The sequence below is a fragment of the Ictidomys tridecemlineatus genome, chromosome 11 (assembly GCF_052094955.1).
Source record: "Ictidomys tridecemlineatus isolate mIctTri1 chromosome 11, mIctTri1.hap1, whole genome shotgun sequence".
In the NCBI taxonomy this organism is placed as follows: domain Eukaryota; kingdom Metazoa; phylum Chordata; class Mammalia; order Rodentia; family Sciuridae; genus Ictidomys; species Ictidomys tridecemlineatus.
The window spans coordinates 7,395,226-7,417,618 of NC_135487.1; the positions used below are offsets into that span (position 1 = coordinate 7,395,226).

Sequence of the window (22,393 nt, forward strand, 5' to 3'; positions counted from 1 at the left end):
TTGGGTTAGGAGTGTGCAGGTTTGGTACCCCAGGTAGGACAAATCCCGCCACAGGGCACTATCCCCTCCCTCTCCCAAGGCTGCTGACGCTCTCCCTCTCCTGTAGGCTATGGACTCTGAGGATGACCCCCTGCTGCAGGACGTGTGGCTAGAGGAGGAGCAGGAGGAGGAAGAAGCAGCAGGCGAGGCCCTTAGCAGGGCCCAGAATTCGAGGCCCCGTCCTGGGGCAGGGGGGCAGTGTTGCTGGCGGCGCTGGACTCTGCCTTCGGGGCCCCCAGCCACGGGCTTCTGGAGTACCCTGGGCTGGGCCTTCACCAACCCGTGCTGTGCGGGGCTGGTGCTCTTCCTGGGCTGCAGCATCCCCATGGCCCTGTCGGCCTTCATGTTCCTCTACTACCCGCCCCTGGACATCGACATCTCCTACAACGCCTTTGAGATCCGCAACCACGAGGCCTCGCAGCGTTTTGACGCCCTCGCTCTGGCACTCAAGTCCCAGTTTGGATCCTGGGGACGCAACCGGCGCGACTTGGCTGACTTCACCTCTGAGACGCTTCAACGCCTCATCTCGGAGCAGTTGCAGCAGCTGCATCTCGGCAATCGCTCCCGGCAGGCCGCCAGAGCCCCGCGCTCGGTTCCCGCGGCCGCCCGGGACACCTCCGCGGCCCAAAAGCCAGCAGCCAATCGGAGCAGGCGTCTTCCGCGTGACGCCCCGCCCCTGGCGGATCTGGCAGCCAACCAGAGTGAAGCTCCGAAGGACCCTCGGCCAGATCCGAATGGACAACGCCAGCCCAGCACCACGCCCCCCGCGGCCGTCGCGGCCAATCAGAGCCGCTCCCGCCGGGGCGCCTCGCGCTGGGACTACTCACGCACGTACGTGAGCGCCAACACCCAGACGCACGCGCACTGGCGCATCGAGCTCATCTTCCTGGCTCGCGGCGACGCGGAGCGCAACATCTTCACCAGCGAGAGGCTGGTCACCATCCATGAGATCGAGCGCAAGATCATGGACCACCCGGGCTTCCGGGAGTTCTGCTGGAAGCCCCACGAGGTGCTCAAGGACCTGCCGCTGGGCTCCTACTCCTACTGCTCCCCGCCCAGCTCGCTGATGACCTACTTCTTCCCCACCGAGAGGGGCGGCAAGATCTACTACGACGGCATGGGCCAGGACCTGGCCGACATCCGGGGTGAGCCCTCCGGCCGAGCTGCGCCGGGCCCTGGCCCTGGGCCTGGTCCTGGTTTACTACTTCTGAGGCTTGTGGGAGGCTGGGTGGTGAGCACTGCAGGAGGAGAGCTGGGCATGGCCAGGGGAGCATGGCCGGGAGGGACGTGGGGAGGGGAGGTAAGGGGAGTGCGAGAAGGAGGCAAAGAGGGAGGTTGGGGTGCCCGCTTGGACTGCACGATGTTGAGAGTTATGTTTGGCCACAGAGGGTGAAAGCCTGGCAGGGGTGCGGGAGGTGGATACCTGCTGGGGAGCAGGAGGACCAGGCATCTGGTTAGAGGAAGATAGGGCACAGGCTGGGGTTGGAGGAAGACTGCGGTAGGGTTAGTTTTAGGTAAGTTAAGGATGGGTCTTGAGGAATAGTGGGGCAGGGTCACACAAGGGTTGTGGGTGTACCTTTTAAAGGAGGGTGTGGGCGGGGAAGAACCCTAGGAGGGGACCTTGGAATAGGACCTAGATGGTGGAATTAGAGGACCACAGAGACTGGGCCTGGGAATTAGGTGGGGTTCAGACTGCAATGGAGAGGTAAGCTTCGTGGGAGGTGTGTGAGCAGGCCTGGGGGGCTGCGCTCCTTGGGACGCTGTGAGGTCTTTAGACCATACCTCTGTCCATTAGTGACCTTTGAGCAGCCTGAGTGGGATCTCCCAGCGCTTTAGAAAGAGGTGAGATTGGGGCTGGGGTTGGTGGCTCAGTGGCAGAGCGCTCGCCTAGCATACTTGAGGCACTGAGTTCGATCCTCAGTACCACATAAATGTAAAATAAAGATATTGTGTCCACTTAAAGCTAAAAAATAAATACATATAAAACAAGAAAGGGGTGAGATGGTGAGGAGGGCTGGTGGGAGTGGCGGGAGCTACTTGCGGAACTTCCCCACCCCATCGTGCCCCTGCAGGCTCTCTAGAGCTGGCCATGACTCACCCTGAGTTCTACTGGTACGTGGATGAGGGCCTCTCTGCAGACAACCTGAAGAGCTCCCTCCTGCGCAGTGAGATCCTGTTTGGAGCACCCCTGCCCAACTACTACTCGGTGGATGACCGCTGGGAGGAGCAACGGGCCAAGTTTCAGAGCTTCGTCGTCACCTATGTGGCCATGCTAGCCAAGCAGTCTACTAGGTAGGAAGTCCAGCCACACCCCGGTGTGCCTGCCCTTGTGTGTACCAGGGAAGAGCCAAAGGAGGATAGGGAGTTGGTTTCCATATGCCTCTTACTGATACCCCAAGATCTCTTTCCACGACCTTTTCCCAGGAGATCTTTCTTCCCGAATCAGGGGTAGAGCCAGGTATATCCTTGCTGTCACTCTTGACAAGTGAAAGATCCTTTTACTTACTTAGTGCTGATGGGTAGTGAAAAGGTCAGCTTTGAGAGAAGTAGGAAGTCCTAGGTCCCTGGCCCTGAAGGGCTTGGATTTTGCTTTTCTCCTGAGATGGTGTTACAGATCTTTCTGGAAAGATCTTGGCTAACAAATGAGGAATTTCTCTCTGCCTTTAATACCCAGGGAAATAATGAGCAAGTAACTTCATTTCTCTTGGCATCAGTGTCCCTGCTTATAAAAATGGGGACTATGATTTCTGTTACCCTGGTCATTAGGAAAAGATCCGCTAACAAGCGTGAAGGTGCTTGCTTTGGGATGATGTGTCCAGGAATATAGCCAAGTCCCTCTCCTCCAAGACAGGAAACATCCTACTGGGTAATAACGCCACTGTCTTCCAAGTCCCTACTCTGACAGGACAGGCACAGGAGGAGTCAGTCTGCTGAAATATCCTGTTCCTTCCGTTGCTCATCTATTATATTGAGCAGCTACTGCAATAATCAGAGCTAATGTTCACTGAGGATTTACTCTGTGCTAAGCCCTTTATAGGCACCATCTCATTTAATTCTCACATCAATCCAATGAGGTGAGTGCTCTTATGATTACCTCCATGTTACAGTTGTGGAACCTGAGGCACAGCACAAGTAAGTTGTTCAAAAATTTAAAGTTCATCAGTGGTGGAGTAAGATTCACATACTGGTTTCTAATTCCAGCCCTCTCCCTTGAGTTTTTAATGACAGTTTCTGCACTACAAGCTTTCTGTTCCCCTTCTTCTTTGCCAGGCAAACTCCTGTTCCTCTATTAAGATCCAACTTGGGTAGCATTTCCCTGAGGCTGGATTAAATGCCCTCTCTACCTGTTTCCACAGGTATCTCTAATGGGTTATCACTTACGGTCAGATCCCAGTTACTCCACTTAATTGTGAGTTTGGGTGAGCAAGTTCACCTTTCTGAGCTACAATTTCATTATAGCATTTGTCACTCTGTTTTGGTTGTAACCCAAAGTGCAGTCCTTGAGTTGGCAACATTAACATCACCTGTGGGATTGTCAGAAATATGAAATCACAAGCCCTTCCCCAGACTTGCATCATTTCTGTTATTTGTGCATTAAAAGTTTGAGAAAGGTCTGATTTGTTCGTCTTGGTGGGAGTTTGGTGAGCCTGGCTCATTTCTGTAAGAATGGCCCCCTGGCAGTGTCGGCCACCCTGTACTGATGATTTATCTGAGGAATGAATGAATACATGAATGGAATGGAGGTGCCCCGGGGAGAGGTAGCTGAGGGGTTAACTCAGGAAGCGTCTTCAGTATTTTATATACAAACTCTTTTCTCTGCCAAGGCATTACCCCTGCCCTTAGGGGAAAAGTCCCTCTCCCTGTAGAGCTTCATAGCAGGAGGGACAGCCAGGGCTCTGTGGACTTGATTTTAGTGTCTTCTTTTCAATTAACAAAGTCTTTTCTTATGATTCTATTATTGGTGATCCCAGAGATGACAGCGTGCACCTTGACTTAGCACCGAGTCACGCAGATGATCATGCTCCAGTAACACCAGAGTCCTAGCGCACTTTCACTACCTTCGTTGTTCCTCACCTTTGCATTTTTGTCACGTTTTTAAATTCTGTATACATTTTAAACTTTATAAGACATTCCATTATTTTACAGAATCTGCGTTCATTTATATTTATTCACGTAGTTACCTTTCCTGTTGCTTTTCATTACTTTCTACAATTTTATGTTTCCCTCTGGGATTATTTTCCTTGTGTCTGAAAAACTCTCTTTAGTATTCTTTTAGATCGGGTTTGCTAGTGGTAAATTCTCTCTTTTGTGTATCTTAAAAACATCTTTATTTTTCTTTCGTTTTGCTGGTCTCGCTATAAATTGACAGTTATTTTCTTTTGCTACCTCAAAGATGTCACTCCATTGTCGTCTGACTTCCATCAGTTCTACAGGAAAGTTGGCTGTGTATCTTTTTTGTCGTTCCTTTAAATGATTGTCTTTTTTCCCCATCAGGTTTTAAGATTTCTATTAATCTTTGGTTTCATTGATTTTACTGTAAAGTATGTTGATATAGTTTTCTGCTTGGGTCTCAGAGCTTCTTGAATCTGTAGGTTGATTGTCGTAAACAGTATTAGGAACTTCCTGGCTATTATTTCTTCAAACATTGCTTCTCTCTTGTTCTTTGTACTTCTCCTTTTATGACTTTAATTTCACAAATGCTACATCTTTTCATTAAGTTCCATGTCTTCAGTGCTCTTTTCTAGGTTTCACCTAATTTTTTTCTTTCTATGCTTTGGTTTAGTTATTCCAAATCACTAATCCTGTCTTCTCTTGGCTCTAATCTGCCATTTAACGTCTATTAAGCTGTTAATATTCTGTGTTTTGTTGAGAATTTGCATTTGATTCTTTGTTACAGGTCTACATCACTGGTGAAGTTCTTCATATTTTATTTATTTTCTCCATAATTTCCTCTCTGTTGTTAAACACACTAATTATAGTTATTTCAAAGTTCTTATCAGCTAATGTGAATATATGAGTAACACATGCATTTGTTCCTGCAGTCTGTTTTTTTTAATATTTATTTTTTAGTTATAGGTGGTTCAAAATTGATTGTTCACACATCAATCTGTACAGCATTTGTCTTTATTTTTTATACTTTATGTGGTGCTGGGGATCGAGCCCAGTGCCTCACCAAGCTGGGTGAGCGCTTACCACTGAGCCACACCCCAGCCCTGCAGTCTGTTTTTTCACTTGGTTTTTGGTCATGGGCTTCTATCTGGGGATAGCCTGGTGATTTTACTACATGATGGATGTTTTGTTAAAAAAAAATGCATAAGTTCAAGTGTTGTTATTTCCCACACAGAAAGCTTATCCTTCTCTCCACTGGTCAGAGAATAGTTACTGCATGGAGTCAAGAATGGTTCACCAAGAATGGGTCATGGCCCTATGTGTTTCAAGTCTTCCTGTAGTTGGCCCTAAATTCTCTAGGATTTTCAACTGAGAGTTAGTGTATTCTGTAAAGTCCCTCTCCCTGGTTCCAAACTCTAATTTTTATCTCTCAAAGCTGCGAAAACAAAACAGGACAAAGCACCCTGCATTTTCTCCTGAGCTTAGGTACTTTAGCCTCATGTCCCAGACAGCCGCTGTCTTCAGCAAAAGTACTAAGGGAGCACTGGCTGGTGTTCATCTGGCTGGCAGGTTTTACCCAAAGCTCTACTAATTTATCTGATTTCCAACCGAGATTTTCAGCCCTCTGCCCATGTTCAGAAGTAGCACATGCCTCCAGGGTAAAAGCAGCCACTCAGCCTTTTCCAGGTTCTTCCCTTTCTGCAGTCTAGCCCTGCCCCCCCCTGCCTCTTGTCTATTCCTTCAGCAGCTTTGCTGTTATCAGATGATTTTTATCTGAATTTTATATGACATTTTAGTACTGCAGGCCCTCTATACCCTCAGATTCTGGAGCCTCAGATTCAGCAAGCTGAGGATTGAGATTATTCAGGGAAAAATTGCATCTGCACCAAATATAATATGCTTTTTTGTTATTATTTCTTCATACAGTAAAATTACTGACACATTGTTCACATTGATTTAGGTATTATTAGTGATCTAGAGATGATTTAAAATATGCAGAAAGATGTATGTAAATTATATGCAAATACTATGACATATTATATAGGAGCCTTGAGCCTCCCTGGATTTTGCTATTGGAGGGTGAGCTGGGGCCAGTCCATAGACACAGGGGACCACTGTGGTTCTAGGCAAGACACTGGTCTTCCATGAGCTGTTTCTTTCTACTTGAGAATAAGTGTTTGGGCCTATGTCTTTTTATAGCTGGCAACTAGGAAGGACTTAGCACTTAGGAGATGCTCTACAAATGCTGTACAGATTGATGTGTGAACAAATAAGTGATTGATTTAACAACTAAGCTATTTAACTTAACAAAGTAGGTAATCCTGAGAAATTTCCTACTGGGCTTTGGTATATTTCTTAAAAGTTCATTGAGGTCTAATTGACATATAACCAACTACACATACTTAAGCTTTATAATTTGGTTGGTTTTGATACCTGTATCTACCACAAAACCTCCCCTGCAATCTAAATAGTGAGCTCATTTATCACTTGAAATATGTTTCTCACGCAGTCCTGATGATTGGTCCACCAATCATGCCTCCCCATCCCAACCTCAGGCCACCACTTTCTGTTTTCTATAATTATATAGTGGTCTCCATTTCCTAGAACTTCCTATACATGTTACATGGTATGTGCTGCTTTGTTTGGCCTTCCATGTATCAACAGCTTATTTTGAGTGCTGAGTAGTATTCCCTTGTATGGAAATGGCATATATTGTTTACCCATTGACCGATTGATGGATATTTGAGTTACAGATAAAGGTGCAATGAACCTTCATGTATAAGCCTTCGTGTGGACATATATTTTCATTTGTCTTAGGTAAATACTTAGGATTGAAATTACTGATCATATGGTAAGTGTAAGCTTTTTTTTGAGAAACTGCCAAATTGTTTGCCAAATTGGGTGCACCATTTTACATTCCTACCAGTAGTGTATGGAATTTCAGTTTTGCATCTTTTCCTGTGCTTCTATTCAGTGTTGTAATGGAGATGCTAGCCAGTGCAATCAGGCAAGAAAAAGAATAAATGTATCTGAACTGGAAAAGAAGAAGCAAAACAGTCTTTATTAGCAGAAAACATGAATATATATGTAGAAACTCCAGTGGAATCTAAAACAACAACGAAACAAAACAAAAAACTTTTTACACTGATCATACCTGAAAATCTGGTATGGTCAGTATAAAACCTGGTATGGTCAGGGTAAAAAAATTTTAACTATTCTATTAAATGTCTAGTGGCATTTTACTGTATTTCCCTAATTTCTAGTGGTTTGGGTATCTTTTCTGGTATTTATTTGACATCTATTTATCTTTGGTCAATTTTTGCCCATTTTAAAAGTGGCTTTTATGCTTAGTATTATGATGTTCCGTTCTGAGTTAATCTTTATATTTTTATATATACAAACCATGGATTGAGGTGGATATCTTATATGGATATCTGATTGTTCCAGAATCATTCTTTGAAAAGACTGTTCTTTCTCCACTGATTGCTTTTGCACCTTGGACAAAAAAATCTATTGTCCATAGATATATGATTAATCTATATTTTTTCATCTACACACTGGACCACAGTCTTGATTACTGCAGCTTTGTACCAAGACTTGAAATTAGTGTTAGTACTTCAACCACATTCTTTATTTTTTTATTTTTTATTTTTCCAGTGGACAAAACATCTTTATTTTATTTTTATGTGGTGCTGAGAATCGAACCCAGCACACCGCATATGCTAGGCGAGTGCGCAACCGCTTGAGCCACATCCCCAGTCCCAACACCTTCTTCATTTTTAAGTTGTTTTAATTATTGTAGGTCCTTTGAATTTTCACATGAATTTTGGAATCAGTTTATGTGTTTCTCCAAAATCAGTTTACGTGTTTCTGCTGGGATCTTGAATATGATTGTGTATAATGCACAGATTGATTTGAAGCAGAACTGACATCTTAATATAGAGTCTTCAAACCCACAAACAGAATATAGCTTACTTCTTTTGCCAGATTTACCCCCAAGCATTTCATATTTTTATGCTATTGCAAATGATATTTTTTAAATTTCAATTTCTAATTTTCATCGCAGTGTGTATAAATATAATTTCTTTTGTGTTTTGTAACCTTGCTAAGCTTATTTGTTCTATTAAGGATTTTCAAGGGGGTTTTGGTTTGGTTTTGTTGTTTCTACATGTATATTCATGTTTTCTGCTAATAAAGACAGTTTTGCTACTCCTTTTCCAGTTTTGATACATGTTTTTCCCTTTTCTTGTCTGATTGCACTGGCTAGCATCTCCATTACAACATTGGACAGAAGTGATGAGGGTGGACATCCCTGTCTTATTCCTAATAGAAGTATGCAGAGTTTTTTTGCTGGTGTCTTTTTCTCAGGTTTAAGAAGTTCCACTCTACCTAATTTTCTAGTAGTTTTTTTTTTTGGTGGGGGGGGGGGTCTGGTAGGTTTTCCCACATTTTTTCTGCATCTAGAGAGATGGTCATAATTTCTTCTTTTTAAATATGATGGATTGTATTTGTTGACTGCTTATTCCTGAGATAAGGCCCCTTGGTTAGGATATATTATCTGCCATATAATGTTAGGTTCTATTTGTATTCTATGTTCATGGATATATTATGTTTGTGATAGAGGTTGGAGTGTCCTCTTTTGTAATATCTTTGTCTTATTTCTGGTATCAGGGCATTTCTTGCCTTCCAGAATGAGTTGGGAAGTATTCTCTTTTTTTACTTTATTAGGGAGTTTATATAGAGAGAGTTGACAGTATTTCTTCCTTAAAGGTTTTGTAGCACTTGTCAGTGGAACTGTCTGGGCCTACAGTTTTCTTTATGGAAAGGTTTTAAAACACAAATAAAGTTTTTAAAAATATAAGACTGTCAAGATAATGTTTTTGTGTGTGAGCTTTGGTGATTTGAGCCCTTCATGAAATATGTCCATTTCATTTATATTTGCAAATTTGATGGTATAAAGTGATTCCTAACATTTCTTTGTTATCTTCTTAATAATATAGGAAGTGTAACTGCCTCTTTCATGTGTGTTTTTTCTCTTTTTCCACAATCTATCTAGCTAGAGGCTAATCAATTTTATTGACTTTCTCAAAGAACTATCTTTTTTAAAATTGATTTGCTCTTTTTTCCTGTTTTTCTATTTTATTGATTTATGATTAGATCTTTATTATTTCCTTTCTTCTGCTTACTTTACATTTAATTTTTTCTTGTTCTACTGTTTCAAAATAGAGTTGAGGTCATTGATTGAAACTTCTCTTATTTTCCTTTTTTTATTCTTTTGATGCATGTAACAGTAGAATGTATTTTGGCATACGTGGTGTGTAACTTCCCATTCTTGTGGTTTGTACCTTATATGGAGTTACACGGTTATATATTCATATATGAACATAGGAAAGTTATGTCTGATTCATTCTACTCTCGTTCCTGTCCCCATCCCCTCTCCCTTCCCTTCATTCCTCTTTGTCTGATCCAGTGAACTCCAACCGCCCCCCAACCATTGTGGGTTAACACCCATATACCAGAACATTCAGCTTTTGGTTTTGAGGGATTGGCTTATTTCACTTAGCATGATAATCTCCAGTTTCATCCATTTACTGGCAAATGCCATAATTTCATTTTTCTTTATGGCTGAGTGATATTCCATTGTGTATGTGTGTATAATGTGTGGTATATATGTATGTGTGTGTATATGTGTATGTATGTATGTGTGTGTGTGTATATATGTGATTTTATATATATATATATATAATCACATTTTCTTTATCCCTTTATCTGTTGAAGGTCACCTAAGCTATGGTTTCATAGCTTAGCTATTGTGAATTGAGCTGTTATAAACATTGATGTGGCTGTGTCACTATAGTATGCCAATTTTAAGTCCTTTGGGTATATACCAAGAAGTGGGATAACTGGGTCAATTAGTGGCTCCTTTTATGCTATACTTGTTTAGTGCTATAAAGTTTTTCCTAAATACTACTATTTTAGTATATCCCACAAATTTTGGTATTTTGATTTTAATTTTCATTTCAGTTAAAAATACTTTCTGTTTTCCCTCTTGATCTCTGTTTGACCCATGTGTTATATGTTATTTAGTTTACAAATTCCTCTTTTCTATTTAATTCTATTGTAGTCAGAGAACATACTCTGTATGACTCATGTCCTTTCATATTTGTGGACTCTTGTTTTATGGCCTGTTCTAAGATCTGTCTTGTTAAATGGTCCCTTTGCACTTGAAAAGAATGTATTCTTCCATCATTGGATGAAGTATTCTGTGTATGACAATGAGGTCAAGTTGGCTGATTGTGTTGTTCAAGTCTCCTGAATCCTCACTGGTTTTCTAATTGTTCCAGCAATTATTATAAGAGGAGTATTGGAGTATTCAGCTATAATTGTGGATTCATCTATTTCTTTTTTCATAGCTTTGAATTTTTGTTTCATGTATTTAAAGGTCTGTTATTAGATACAGAAACATGTAGGATTATTGTATTCTCTAAATGAATTGACTTATCTTCATTTTAAAATTATCCTTCTTTATCCCTAATAATGTTCTTTCCTCTGAAATTCACTTCATTTGTTATTAATATAAACACTTCAACCTTCTTTTAGTTCATGTTAACCTTGTATATTTTTTCCTGTCCCTTTGCTTTAACATGTTTATCTTTATATTGAAAGTAGATTTTTTTTTTGTATGGAACCTGATCTTTACTTTAAAAAATCTGCCTGTCAGTCTGTGCCTTTTAATTGATGTGTTTATCCACTTACAGTTAATGCAGTTATTGATCTGGATTTACCTATGTCTGTCTTATTTTTTCCTAACTGTCCATTGGTTCTCTGTTTTTCTTTTCTTCTCTTTGGGGTAAACTAAGTATTTCCCATGTTTCTGTTTAATCTCCTTGGTTGGCTTTTTAGCCATAACTCTTCTTTTAGTGGTTGCTTCAGGATTCATAGTCTCCCTCTTTCACTTATCACAGTGTACCTTCAAGTGCTGTTGCACCACATCACACTGAACATCACGCATGATGATAATATGCTGCCGTCACCCCTCCTAGTCTTCATGCTCGTCATCACACGTGTTACTTATATCACAAATCTCACACTCTCTTGTGATCTCAGAAGTGGCCAGTAATCTTTTAAAGGTACTTGAGTAAACAGTAAGAAAATTTCAGGGGCTGGAGTTGTAGCTCAGAGGTAGAGTGCTTGCCTCCCATGTGTGAGGCAGGGGTTCGATTCCTAGCACCTCATATAAATAAACAAATTAAATAAAGGTCCATCAACAACTGGAACTTTATTTATTATATTTTTAAAAAATACTTTTTTAAAAAAGAAAACTTCATGTTTCCATTCACGTTATTTCCGTTTGGGGTGCCTTTGTTCCTCGTGTAGCCCACATTCCTTACGCTGTCGTGTGCCTGCCTAAAGCCTCCTTTCACATCTCTGAAGGATGGGTGCGCTGAGATCCATTTCATCTTTGGAGCACCTGAAAGTCTTTATTTGCCTTGGTTTTGAAATAGATTTCCTGCAGGATAAAGAATCCCGGGCTGGGAGTGTCCCCAGTGTGGAAGGGATGTTGACGCACTTGTTTCTGAGTGTATTGTTTCCAGTGAGGAGCTGGCTGTCACCCTCATCTTTGTTCCTCTGAATGTGACATGTCTTTTTTCTCAAGTGCTTTTTGAATTTTCTCCTGGTCCGTGTTGTTGAGCGGTTGGGTTATGATGTGCCGTGTTGCACTTTTATCTGAGTTTTTGGTTTGTGGCGTCTATTGCTCAAATTTCTTGGATCCGAGAGTTTTCATCAAGTCTGTAATTTTTTCAGTCAACATGAATTAGGCCGCTGAGGACAGCAAACCAGGGCAACCACTGTCCCCTGTCTCCCGGGGTCACACCTGTGCTGCCTGAGGTCCACAGTCTGGCTGTGCGTGTTTCCTCAGGGTCTTGTTGTCTTGAATCCGCTGTCCTTCCTGGCCAGTCAGACGTCACTGGTGGTGATGCTCTGGAGCACAGTTGGCCCAGCCTGGTTTTCCTTATTAGAAATGGGTTAAACACACGCTGCACAGCCGTGTGAAACCCAGTGTCCAGCGGCCCGTTTCAGGGTCAGCTTTGCTATGGACGATTGGGGACTGGAAGGTGGCCCCGGATCTGGATCTATCTAGTTGGTGATCAGCTGTGTAGACAGAGGTCCCCAGCCTGGGCCATGCCTGAGTCGCAGGGAGACTTTAGCAGATGCTGGCGGCTCAGCTCACAAACCTCTTTGGCGGCTGGCCTGAATGGCAGGGAGTCTGGAAGCCCCAGGCGATTCCGATGTGCAGCCCAGGTGAAGCCCAGAACGCGGCGGCTCCTGGTCCTTCTGGGGTTCACACCACGTTGGATCCCCTCCCATCTGTCCTCTCGTGTCCTTCCCCCAGCAAAGTCCAGGTGCTCTACGGGGGCACGGACCTCTTTGACTACGAGGTGCGCAGGACCTTCAACAACGACATGCTGCTGGCCTTCATCAGCAGCAGCTGCATAGCCGCCCTGGTCTACGTCCTCACCTCCTGCTCAGGTAGGCGCCTCCCCGGGCCGCCCTCTCCCCAGGGTGCTGCTGGCCAGAGCTTCTCAAGGGTCCCAGGGTGGCCTTGAATCCAGGGCCCGACTCAGAAGCCACCTGCCACCCCGGGCAGGCAGCCGAGGTTCAGAGACAGGTCAGGTGGCGCAGAGGGCCCGGCCCTGGACGTCGTGCAGTTAGGGTTTGCCCCTGCTGTCTCCTTGGGAGCCTTGTGCTGGGGAGTCTGGGGTGTTGGGCTTGGCCATGGGTCATTCTGCAGGCTGTTTCTGTCCCAAGTCAGCTGCCCTTTGTCCCTGTCCCCCTTTACTACGGCCACCTCCAATGCTCACCAGCTCCTGCCTACTGCTGTTATGCTCACCAGCTCCTGCCTACTGCTGTCCGCCAAGTGGACAGGGGAGGGAATTGCCCTTGGAGGTGGAGGAGGTGCGTGGTCATGCACGCCGTGGTGTTGTTGGGCCCCCGCTGCATGCCTGGGCGGTGGGGCGCCCGACAGGCACCGGGCCTTCTCCACCCAGCCTGGGCTCCTGTGGTCACAGACGCCATGGACGTGACACCCGTGACCCTCTGCGAGTACTTGAGACAAGCTCTGCAAAGACTAGTCCCCAGCTCGCGGCCTGTGCGGGTGGCTTCCCCGGGCACTGCAGCCTCTCACCCAGCGTCTCCCAAAGTCACCCTTGGGCGTAGAGCACTGAGACTGTTGGGAGCAGATGGCGGTGAGGGCATCCAGGGAGGAGGGCCAGAGGCAGGACGCAGCGCAGGCCAGGGACGCCAGCAGGGCTCGTGTTCTGCGAGGGTCCCTCTCACCTGTGTGCCCCCTGCCCGCCCAGTGTTCCTGTCCTTCTTCGGGATCGCCAGCATCGGCCTCAGCTGCCTGGTGGCGCTCTTCCTGTACCACGTGGTCTTTGGCGTTCAGTACCTGGGCATCCTCAACGGGGTGGCAGCCTTCGTGATCGTGGGCATTGGTGAGTGGCCTTGGGAACTCGGTCCCTTCCCCACCAAGGCCTTCTCCCTGGACGGCAGGCCTGGCCTCCACGGGGCCTCTAAGCCCCCTCCCGACCCCAGGGCCCTGAAGTGGGGGTTAGAATATGAGGGGCGGCGGATGGTGGCAGGTGCTGGGCAGAAAGAGGCGAGGCTGGCGGGAGCCCTGGAAGCGAGGGACGGAGGCGGAGATCTGGAGGACCGGGTGGGCGCATCGAGTGGGCCGTTGCCCACTGCAAGCTGAGAAGACCGCCCTGGGGCCTGGCTCTGGGAGCTGCTGGGGCTGCCGGTGCCTGGGCCTGCCCTGCAGCTGGACGCCCTCCTCAGGTGTGGACGACGTCTTTGTGTTCATCAACACCTACCGCCAGGCCACCCACCTGGAGGACCCGCAGCTGCGCATGGTCCACACCATCCAGACGGCCGGCAAGGCCACCTTCTTCACCTCCCTGACCACGGCCGCCGCCTACGCGGCCAACGTCTTCTCCCAGGTGGGGGACCTGCCCCATCCCTGTCCCAGCCTCCCTGGCCCCCTGCGGGGCTGTCCCCGGCTCTGTGTTACCCCGGCCTGAGTGTGACCATGCGGCCTGGGCCTCAAGGCACTTGCCCCCTGCAGTCCGCGTCCACCCCTGACCTGCTACCGAAGCCTAGCACAGGCTGGATCCGACGCCACGGGTGGCCTGCGCCTTGCCGGGACACAGGACGGTGCACAGAGCCCGCAGGTCCCTGGTGTGATCGCCTCCCGGGTTCCTGACAGAGGCTGGGGCCAGAGAGGTTAAGGGGCTTCCTCCACACCGCACAGGGGCCACCTGGGCCTGGGGCTGTCCCCACCCTCTGTGCCACCTCCTCGTCCCTGGTGCTGCTGCGCCCTCTGGCCTGTGTTCCTGAGGGGGATCGGGGAAAGCGGTGGGCTGGGGCCACAGTGCTGAAGGAACCCGAAAGGCAGTCCCAGCCATGGTGACCGAGGTGCAGAGCACATCTGGCCACTGTGCGTGCCCTGGGATTGTCCAGGCCTCCTGGAGAGCCAAGCAGGGGGCAGGCAGGGCCATTTCAGACCTGCTCTGTGTGACTTGGGCTGGTTGCTCAACCTCTCTGAGCCGCGCGTTCCTCACTGTGAATGATTCTGGGAGTGGAATGAGAAGGCGGTGAAGGTGCCTCTCGTGGCTCATCTGGCACATGCCCAGGAAGGTCCCTGTGGGATTCTGGGCTCCTGTCCCTGGACTCCCTGCTTCCCTCAGGTGGCATCTTCCCTTCCCTTCCCCCAGCCAGTGTAGCCAGGTCTGGAGGGAGACATCTTCCTCGGCTCCTCTCCTTCCTCTGGTCCCGATGGCTCTCTGGGCAGTGGGCTGCAGGTGGACAGGGGCCTCTGCCATCAGGGATAGGGCTTTCACCAGCCGCCGTCACCTCGCCAGCCCTCAGCCCCTTGGCCAGCTCCATGTCCCCAAGGCCAGCGCTGGCATACCACCAGCAGCCCGGGCCTGAGTGTCTGCGTGTGTCCCTCCGCGCCCCGTCCAGATCCCAGCCGTGCACGACTTTGGCCTATTCATGTCGCTGATCGTGTCCTGCTGCTGGCTGGCCGTGCTCTTCACCATGCCCGCAGCCCTGGGCCTCTGGAGCCTCTACGTGGCGCCCCTGGAGAGCTCCTGCCAGGCCAGGTGAGCCACCGTGTCCTTGCCTGCAGAGCCACCACACGGCACCCCATCTTCCAAAGCCTTGGGTTCTTCATTGAGTGCCTGCTGTATGCCAGTCCTGGGCCAGGCAGCGGGCAAAGGTTGTGTTAGTCACCTCTGGTGCCCGCTCTCCCAGCGCCGTCTACACAAACTGTCACCCACTGCTCACCCACCAAAACCCGGGAGCTGGGTGCCTTACCGTGAGGGAACAGGCTCGTGTCCCGGGTGCCCATGGCCTCTGGACTCAAGCCTCACCCCGCCCTCCCCGTAGTTGCCACCAGAAATGCGGCCACAAGAGCTCCTTGCACTTCCCTGGGGACGTGTTTGCCACCCCTGAGCGGGCAGGGGGCAGCCCTGGCCAGGGCCCCATGCCCTACCTGGACGACGACATCCCCTTGCTGAGCGTCGAGGAGGAGCCGGGTGAGAGCAGGGCAGGCCTGGGAGGGGCCGCTGGCCACGTGGTGTGGGGAAGGCCGGTCCCAGTGGCAGTGGCCCAGGCAGCCCATGGGGTCCTCACACGCTGGGCCTCCCTGGAGGGGTACACGCCAAGAAGGCTGTGACAGGCCACCACTCTGCCCTGGCAGTGTCCCTGGAGCTGGGAGATGTGTCGCTGGTGTCCGTGCCCCCAGAGGGCCTGCAGCCGTGCCCTGGCAGGGGCAGCCGGGACCAGCTCCTGGTGCAGCTGCAGGAGCTGCTGAACCACTGGGCCCTGTGGTCCGCCGTCAAGAGCCGCTGGGTGGTTGTGGGTGAGTCCTCCACCCCCTGCCTGCGTCACCTGCAGCCCAGCACATGCTCCCAGGAGCCCATGCAGAGGTGAACTGGAGGTTGGAGTCTGGGCGGAGCCTCCCTCCCTGAGCCTCTCCTGCCTGTGCAGAATGTGGCTGGTCCCGCTGTGGCCACAGCTGGTCCCTGCGCTGGGCAGTAGTGCAGAACCCTGACGCTGGCCTTGGCTGAGTTTGAACCCCGGCTCTGCTGCCTGCTTTCTGTGGCTTTGGCTGTGTCAGCCTGACCCCCAGTTTCCTCTTCGTCCTGGACAATGAGAAACACATCTGGTGAGACACCATTAGGGCTGTGAGGGTCGCTGCAGAGGCCCAGGCCAGAGCGCTCAGGGCACACCCAGCACTGACCTGCCCGCACCTTCAGCAGCAGGTTGGAATTGGGTGCTGTCGGGTGGTGTGCCAGCCCCTCGAGAGCTATGACACACTAGGAGGCCGGCTGCTCACCCAGTGACTCCACATGGCACAGCCCCTGCCCTGGGGACAAGTCCCCAGGAGGTGTCACCCGCAGGCTGCCACACGGCCTTGCCCACTCCCTTGGCTGCCTGGCTGTGGACTTGCTGCTGGGCCAGCCCCGCCTAGCGGAGCGTCCCTCCCGCAGGGCTCTTCGTCTCCATCCTTGTCCTGTCCCTGGTGTTCGCCAGCCGCCTCCGCCCCGCCAGCCGCGCCCCTCTGCTCTTCCGGCCGGACACCAACATCCAGGTGCTGCTGGACCTCAAGTACAACCTGAGCGCCGAGGGCATCTCCTGCATCACCTGCTCAGGTGAGCGCTCCTGGCACATCGCCACCCTCCACCCAGCGCCAGACTGTCGCCTAAGAGGTGTGAGATCCAGGCTCCGCGTCACTGTGTGACACCGGCCTCTGTCCTCACGTTTCATTATGTGCTTCCTGGGTGGCGCCATGCATTGGCACCAAGGACACAGTGGGCAGGAGGGACAGGCCCCTGAGCTCCAGGAGCCTGTGTTCACGATCGTGCGCGAGAGCTTGTGGGACAGCGGGTGCCCTGGGTGTGGTGTCCTGCCAGGCCCTCGGGGAGGTGATGTCTCTGAGGCTGAGGAGAGGAGGGACTTCCTGGGCTGGGAGGCCGGGGAGGGGAGTCAGCCAGACTGGGCGGGGCGGGCTGAGGGGCAGTGCCAGCCTGGGGAGGAACGGCCACATCAGGGAGGGGCAGCTGTAGGAGCCAAGGCTGCCAGGGTGGCTGGGCCCTGGCGGTGGGCTGAAGCAGGGAGTTTGGAGTCCATTCTGACTCTCCCTGGAAGCCAGTGCGGGGGGCAGTGCTGACCGAGTGTCCCAGGGGCAGAGTGGAGGGGAGGGGGCTGGCTGCGCTGTCAGGATGAGGCCCAGTGGGCTGACCACTGCCCACACGCCCTGGGGCTGAGGTGCTCCGGGGCTTCCCTCTCCTGCCCCTGGTGGTGGAGCTGGCGTCAGGGTGAGCGGGGCTCCCTGCCTTGGAGGGTCTGGTCCAGGCCCTCGCCCTCCAGGTGGGCAGCCTGAGGTCCAGGTGGGCAGGCCGGCCCAACGTCAAACCTCTGCGGGGGCAGCAGAAGCAGATGCGAGGACCCTGGGGTAGCGCCGCCACCTTGGTTTAGTCAGGGCCGTGTCCTTGGTGACCTGTTTTCCCGTCAGTCATGGCGCTAGCCACAGGCAGGTATTCAGCTGAAGCTCAGAGGTGCTGCTCGAGTCCCCTGGGTGCCATGGCCCTGCCTGGGCACAAAACGACCTCACTGCCACCTCAGGGCCTCTGCCCACCCCTGGGCTCATCGCTCAGTCCACAGGTGGCCCTTCACGTGGCCACAGGTGGAGCTTCAGCTGAGGAGGGCAGCAGGGCACAGCCTCTGGGGCATGGCTCTTGCCACTTGCCCAGGTCACCAACCTCCCTGAACCACTTTCTCCTCCCGGGTCACTGTGGGGACGCAGCTGCTGACACGTGGGGTTCCTCTCATTTAAAGCAAATAGAACCCTAGTCCACAGCGTCTGTGGCAGTCCCGTGGCCTGCTGTTGTCCCTGCTGGCCCCACTCCCACGCTCCTGACGCCGGGCTTTTCTGGGCCAGATGCACGGCTAAGCTCAGGAGGGGCTGTGTTTGCTCCCCAGGCTCCGGGCAGGCAGCTGGGCAGAGCCCACGGTGGCCTGTCTGTAGGCAGGTGCAGCCCCAGGGACACAGTTCTGTGTCTGATGTTCCCCTCAGCCCCACCCGGTCTCTTTCAGACCCTGACACCCCCCCAGCTCTGGGCCCCGGAGGATCCCGGCCTCTGCCTTTTACCCACTGGGCCAGCCAGGGAGGCCCTGCTGTCCCTGACACAGTGTGGGGGTCAGGTCTGTTCCAGGAGAAGCCCCACAGCCTGCAGAACAGCATCCGGACATCCCTGGAGAAAAGGAAGCGGGGCTCTGGGGCCCCCTGGGCCAGCCGGCCTGAGGCCAGTCCGCAGGGTGAGCTGGGGCCAGGGCCGGGGCCCTCCTGGAGCGGGAGTTGGGGACCCTGCACAGGCAGCCGACGAAGCTCAGCCTCCATCCTCCCACAGCCTTGTCCTCCTTGGCGGAGGGGGACGGGGTGTGGGGCGCACTCGGGCCCACGACTCCCCTGGCCAGAGCTGGGCCTCCCGCCACTCCCCTGCCTGGTTGCCACAGCCTCCCGAGTGTTGGCGGGGTGACTGGGCCCTGGAGGCTGGTGTTTCCCTGCTGGGGTCTCCACCAGAGGGGACCCGCAGGGACATAGTACTGCAGGAACCAGCCCTGCAGGGCAGGGGTGTCTGCTTCTGTCACCCTACACATTGCCACCACCTGTTCCCACCATGGTCACCAGCACCAGGCCCCCTGTTCACACGGTGGCCACCCTAGTCCAGCACTTCACCATCACCTCTGTCACTGCCCACCACAGCCCGTGCCACCCCCACCCCACTCACTGCCATGGGTGGTCCAGTAGGGAGGGCAGAGCCTGCACCTGGGGACGGCTGTGGGCCGTCAGGTGACCGTTCGCTCCCCTTCCTTCTGCACTTGTCCTAGACTCCCTGGGCACCGTGTACATCTCCAAAGTAAAGAGTAAAGGCCACCCTGCCATCTACAGGCTCTCCCTCAACGCCAGCCTGCCCGCGCCCTGGCAGGCCGTGGCCCCTGGGGACGGAGAGGTGCCCTCCTTCCAGGTGAGCTGGCTGTCCTGACCTGAGGGGCCTGTGGTGCCACACTGGCAGGAGGGCGGGGCCCGTGGGGACGGCACTGGCATGAGTGGGGAGACTGCTCCACGTGAGCCAGGACTGCGCAGAGACCTGCAGGTGGGGGCCACACAGCCCTGAGTCAAGTCCTGGCTGTGCCGTGCGTCACTTGGGTGTCCTTGGCGGTCACTTTACCTCTCTGAGCCTCGGTTTCCTCATCTGAGCAATGAGGATATAGAAGGTAGCAGCCAGCACTATCAGGGGCCCCTGTGGTAGGACCCAGTACAAGTCAGGGCATGGCAGCCGCTCCAGCACCCCAGGGGTCTCCAGGGCCCACCCAGATGTCCTGCATTCCCCTTCAGCAAACCCCATGCTCCACATGATGGTCACACATGTGACCCCTGGTTGGGTTTGTGTCCGTTGGGAGGATGAGGCCTCCGGCCCCCTGACACCGAGCTCTGCCTTGCTGTCCCACCCGAGGGCTCTCCTCCCAGCCCCTCCAGCAGCCACTTCCCAAGCCCTCGCTCAGGTTTGGCTTGGTGCCCTCAGAGGGCCCGGCACGCCTGCCTCCTCAGGGTGCCCTCTGTCCCCGAATCTGTTCTGCCTCGTGCCCTGACTCCCTCCTCAGGGCCAGCCCCAGGAGGGCAGGGACTGTGCTCTGTCCTCAGAGCCTGGCCTGCGGGGGGAGCTCAGTGACCATTGGTGGAGGGAGAACCGAGGCTCAGACAGGGAGGACCGCTCGCTTTGCCGGCTCACCAGGCCTCGCGCCTGCGCCCAGGGCCTGACCTCCCCTGGGGCTGGGACTGGGCAGACTGCTGAGCCGGGCGGGACGGGCCAGCGGCCAGGCAGCCTCCCCGAGTCACGTGTCTTGTCTCTCGATCCACTGCTTAGGTGTATAGAGCGCCTTTTGGTGACTTCACCAAGAAGCTGACCGCTTGTATGTCTACAGTAGGGCTGCTCCCGGCCGCGAGCCCCGTCCACAAGTGGATGCTGACGGCCGTGGCCTGTGACGCCAGGCGGGGCTGGAAGTTTGACTTCAGCTTCTACGTGGCCGCCAAGGAGCAGCAGCACACGCGGTAACGCCCCGCCCGCCCGTGGACGAGCCGTCCCCGCTGGCCAGCGCCACCCTGTCCACCCGCTTGTCTCCCTCCCTCCTTCCCTTCCCCCAACCTCCTCCCACTTCTCTCTCTCGGTCTCTCTCTGTCTCTTTCTCTCTCTCTGTGTCTCTGTCTCTCTCTGTGTATCCCCCAGGTCACATGAGCGGTGCCACCAGGTGCTGCAGGAAGGCTCTGTCCTTTCCCACACGCCTATTCCTGTCTGTGCCCAGGATGGGGCGCGGGGACCTGGCAGCGACTGTGTCCAGGGGCTCCCGCTCTCCCTCTCTTTCTCTCTCTCTCTCTCTCTCTCACACACAGACACACACACACACACACACACACACACACACACACACACCCCGCGGGGCGCAGGCCCCCTCAGGCTCCCAGGCTCTCCCACCTCAGGGTTTTGCATCTGCTGTCCCCTCCCCCAGCTCCTCCCCCCAGATCGCCCTACCAGGCTCGCTCTCTGGCCCCTGGTCATCTGCAGTCTCATGGTCTGGCAGGTGACCTGTCCACCCAGGAGCAGGTCTGTGTACCACAGGGGCCCCCTGGGGTTTGTTGTCTCCTTATCCCCTGCCCCTTACCCAGCCCGGCAAACCCGCACTTCCTGTCCACGGCGCCCTTCCGGGCTCTACGTCGGCATTTAATTTGAAAATACTCACTTCCTGTGTCCCTCAGACTATGGGGTGAGGGCCGTGTCTGCCGGAGCTACCTGTGGGACACTTAGGTGTCTGCGAAGGCTGCCAGTGGCCGTGTCCCCCCGGGTAACGGGGGCGTCACTCCTGTGTTCTGAACGCAGCCTCACGTTCATTTATTCTGCATTTCTTCCGTGAAGCTGTTGACCGAGGGGCTGTCATCCACCAAGAGCCAGATAGGGTGGGGGCTGGGGGATAGGCCAGTGTGGCTCCCACCCTTGGGGACCCTAGTGGGAGCCAGGCAGGGACAGCAGTGTCATAACAAAGTGTGACTCATGCTCAGAAAGAAACAGCCCCACTCACAGTGGAGGAAGATGGCCGCCTGGCCCTGCACTGTGACCATGACCCATGGCTGTGGTCCAGGTGTGGGCACCACACCAGGCCAGACTCTACCTGGGGAAAGGGTGACCAGCACGGCCCTTTCTAGCTGGGCACCTGCTGACTCGGGGCTGGGGACCCTCTGCCTGTCCTCCCTGGACTTGCCCTGCACGCTCAGCCATGACCGGGGTCAGCTGCCCGGATGAGCATAACATCCTAGAAAGAGCTGGACCACCTCGGGTCTGTGGCCCGCAAGCTCTTGGCCATGGAACCACACTTCACCTGGGACCTGAGGCTCCCAGCTCTGCAGGTGGAGGTGACCTGGGGCTGCTAAGCAGGGCACTCAGCTGGCCCCCGCCCCTCCTGAGCCCTTAGCTCCCTGTTGGACAGTCTGAAGCTGCTGCCACTCTGCTCACACCACCATGGGGAGCTCAGCCTTGACCAGGGCCAGGGCTAGAACAGGCCTCTCCCCCGGCCCTGGGCACGGCTCTGTCTACCTGAGCCCAGGCCTGTCCCCTGCAGCCTCCTGGCTCCTCGTCATGGCCTGCGTGCCTTGCCTCCCCAGGTCCTCCTGGCCTTCCCAGCCTCAGCCCTGGCCTCCCTTGCCTCCACAGGAAGCTGTACTTTGCCCAGTCCCACAAGCCCCCCTTCCACGGGCGCGTGTGTGGTGCACCTCCCGGCTGCCTGCTCAGCGCCAGCCCTGATGGGCCCACCAAGGGCTTCTTCTATGTGCCTAGTGAGAGAGGTACTTGTGGAGACTCAGGGGGGCTCGGGAGCTCTGGCCCACCCTCCCACCCTCCCTTACAGCACCCACCTGTCCACAGTGCCCAAGGCCCGCCTCTCGGCCACCTTTGGCTTCAACCCCTGCGTGAACACGGGCTGCGGGAAGCCGGCAGTGCGGCCTCTAGTGGACACAGGGGCCATGGTCTTCGTGGTCTTTGGCATCATTGGCCTCAACCGCACCCGGCAGGTGGACAACCATGTCATTGGGGACCCGGTAGGTGGGCCCGCTCTGGGCAGGTGCCAC

At 52.7% G+C, this 22,393-nt stretch overlaps 1 protein-coding gene across 3 annotated transcripts in view; it reads left to right on the forward strand.

Moving 5' to 3' along the window:
- The window catches only part of Disp3 (dispatched RND transporter family member 3), a 45,629-nt gene that overhangs the window by 18,063 nt on the left and 5,173 nt on the right, over window positions 1-22,393 (forward strand). For 2 of the 3 annotated variants that reach the window (XM_078025279.1, XM_078025280.1), the window contains exons 2-15: window positions 107-1,184; window positions 2,112-2,331; window positions 12,545-12,681; window positions 13,512-13,646; window positions 13,990-14,150; window positions 15,175-15,314; window positions 15,601-15,749; window positions 15,914-16,075; window positions 16,707-16,868; window positions 18,421-18,534; window positions 19,108-19,244; window positions 20,145-20,329; window positions 21,981-22,111; window positions 22,191-22,363. In XM_078025279.1, coding sequence (XP_077881405.1) covers window positions 110-1,184; window positions 2,112-2,331; window positions 12,545-12,681; window positions 13,512-13,646; window positions 13,990-14,150; window positions 15,175-15,314; window positions 15,601-15,749; window positions 15,914-16,075; window positions 16,707-16,868; window positions 18,421-18,534; window positions 19,108-19,244; window positions 20,145-20,329; window positions 21,981-22,111; window positions 22,191-22,363 — 3,081 coding nt within the window. In that variant the 5' untranslated portion in view covers window positions 107-109. The remainder of the gene's footprint in view (window positions 1-106; window positions 1,185-2,111; window positions 2,332-12,544; window positions 12,682-13,511; window positions 13,647-13,989; window positions 14,151-15,174; window positions 15,315-15,600; window positions 15,750-15,913; window positions 16,076-16,706; window positions 16,869-18,420; window positions 18,535-19,107; window positions 19,245-20,144; window positions 20,330-21,980; window positions 22,112-22,190; window positions 22,364-22,393) is intronic. The other variant, XM_078025281.1, reaches the window with a different exon arrangement.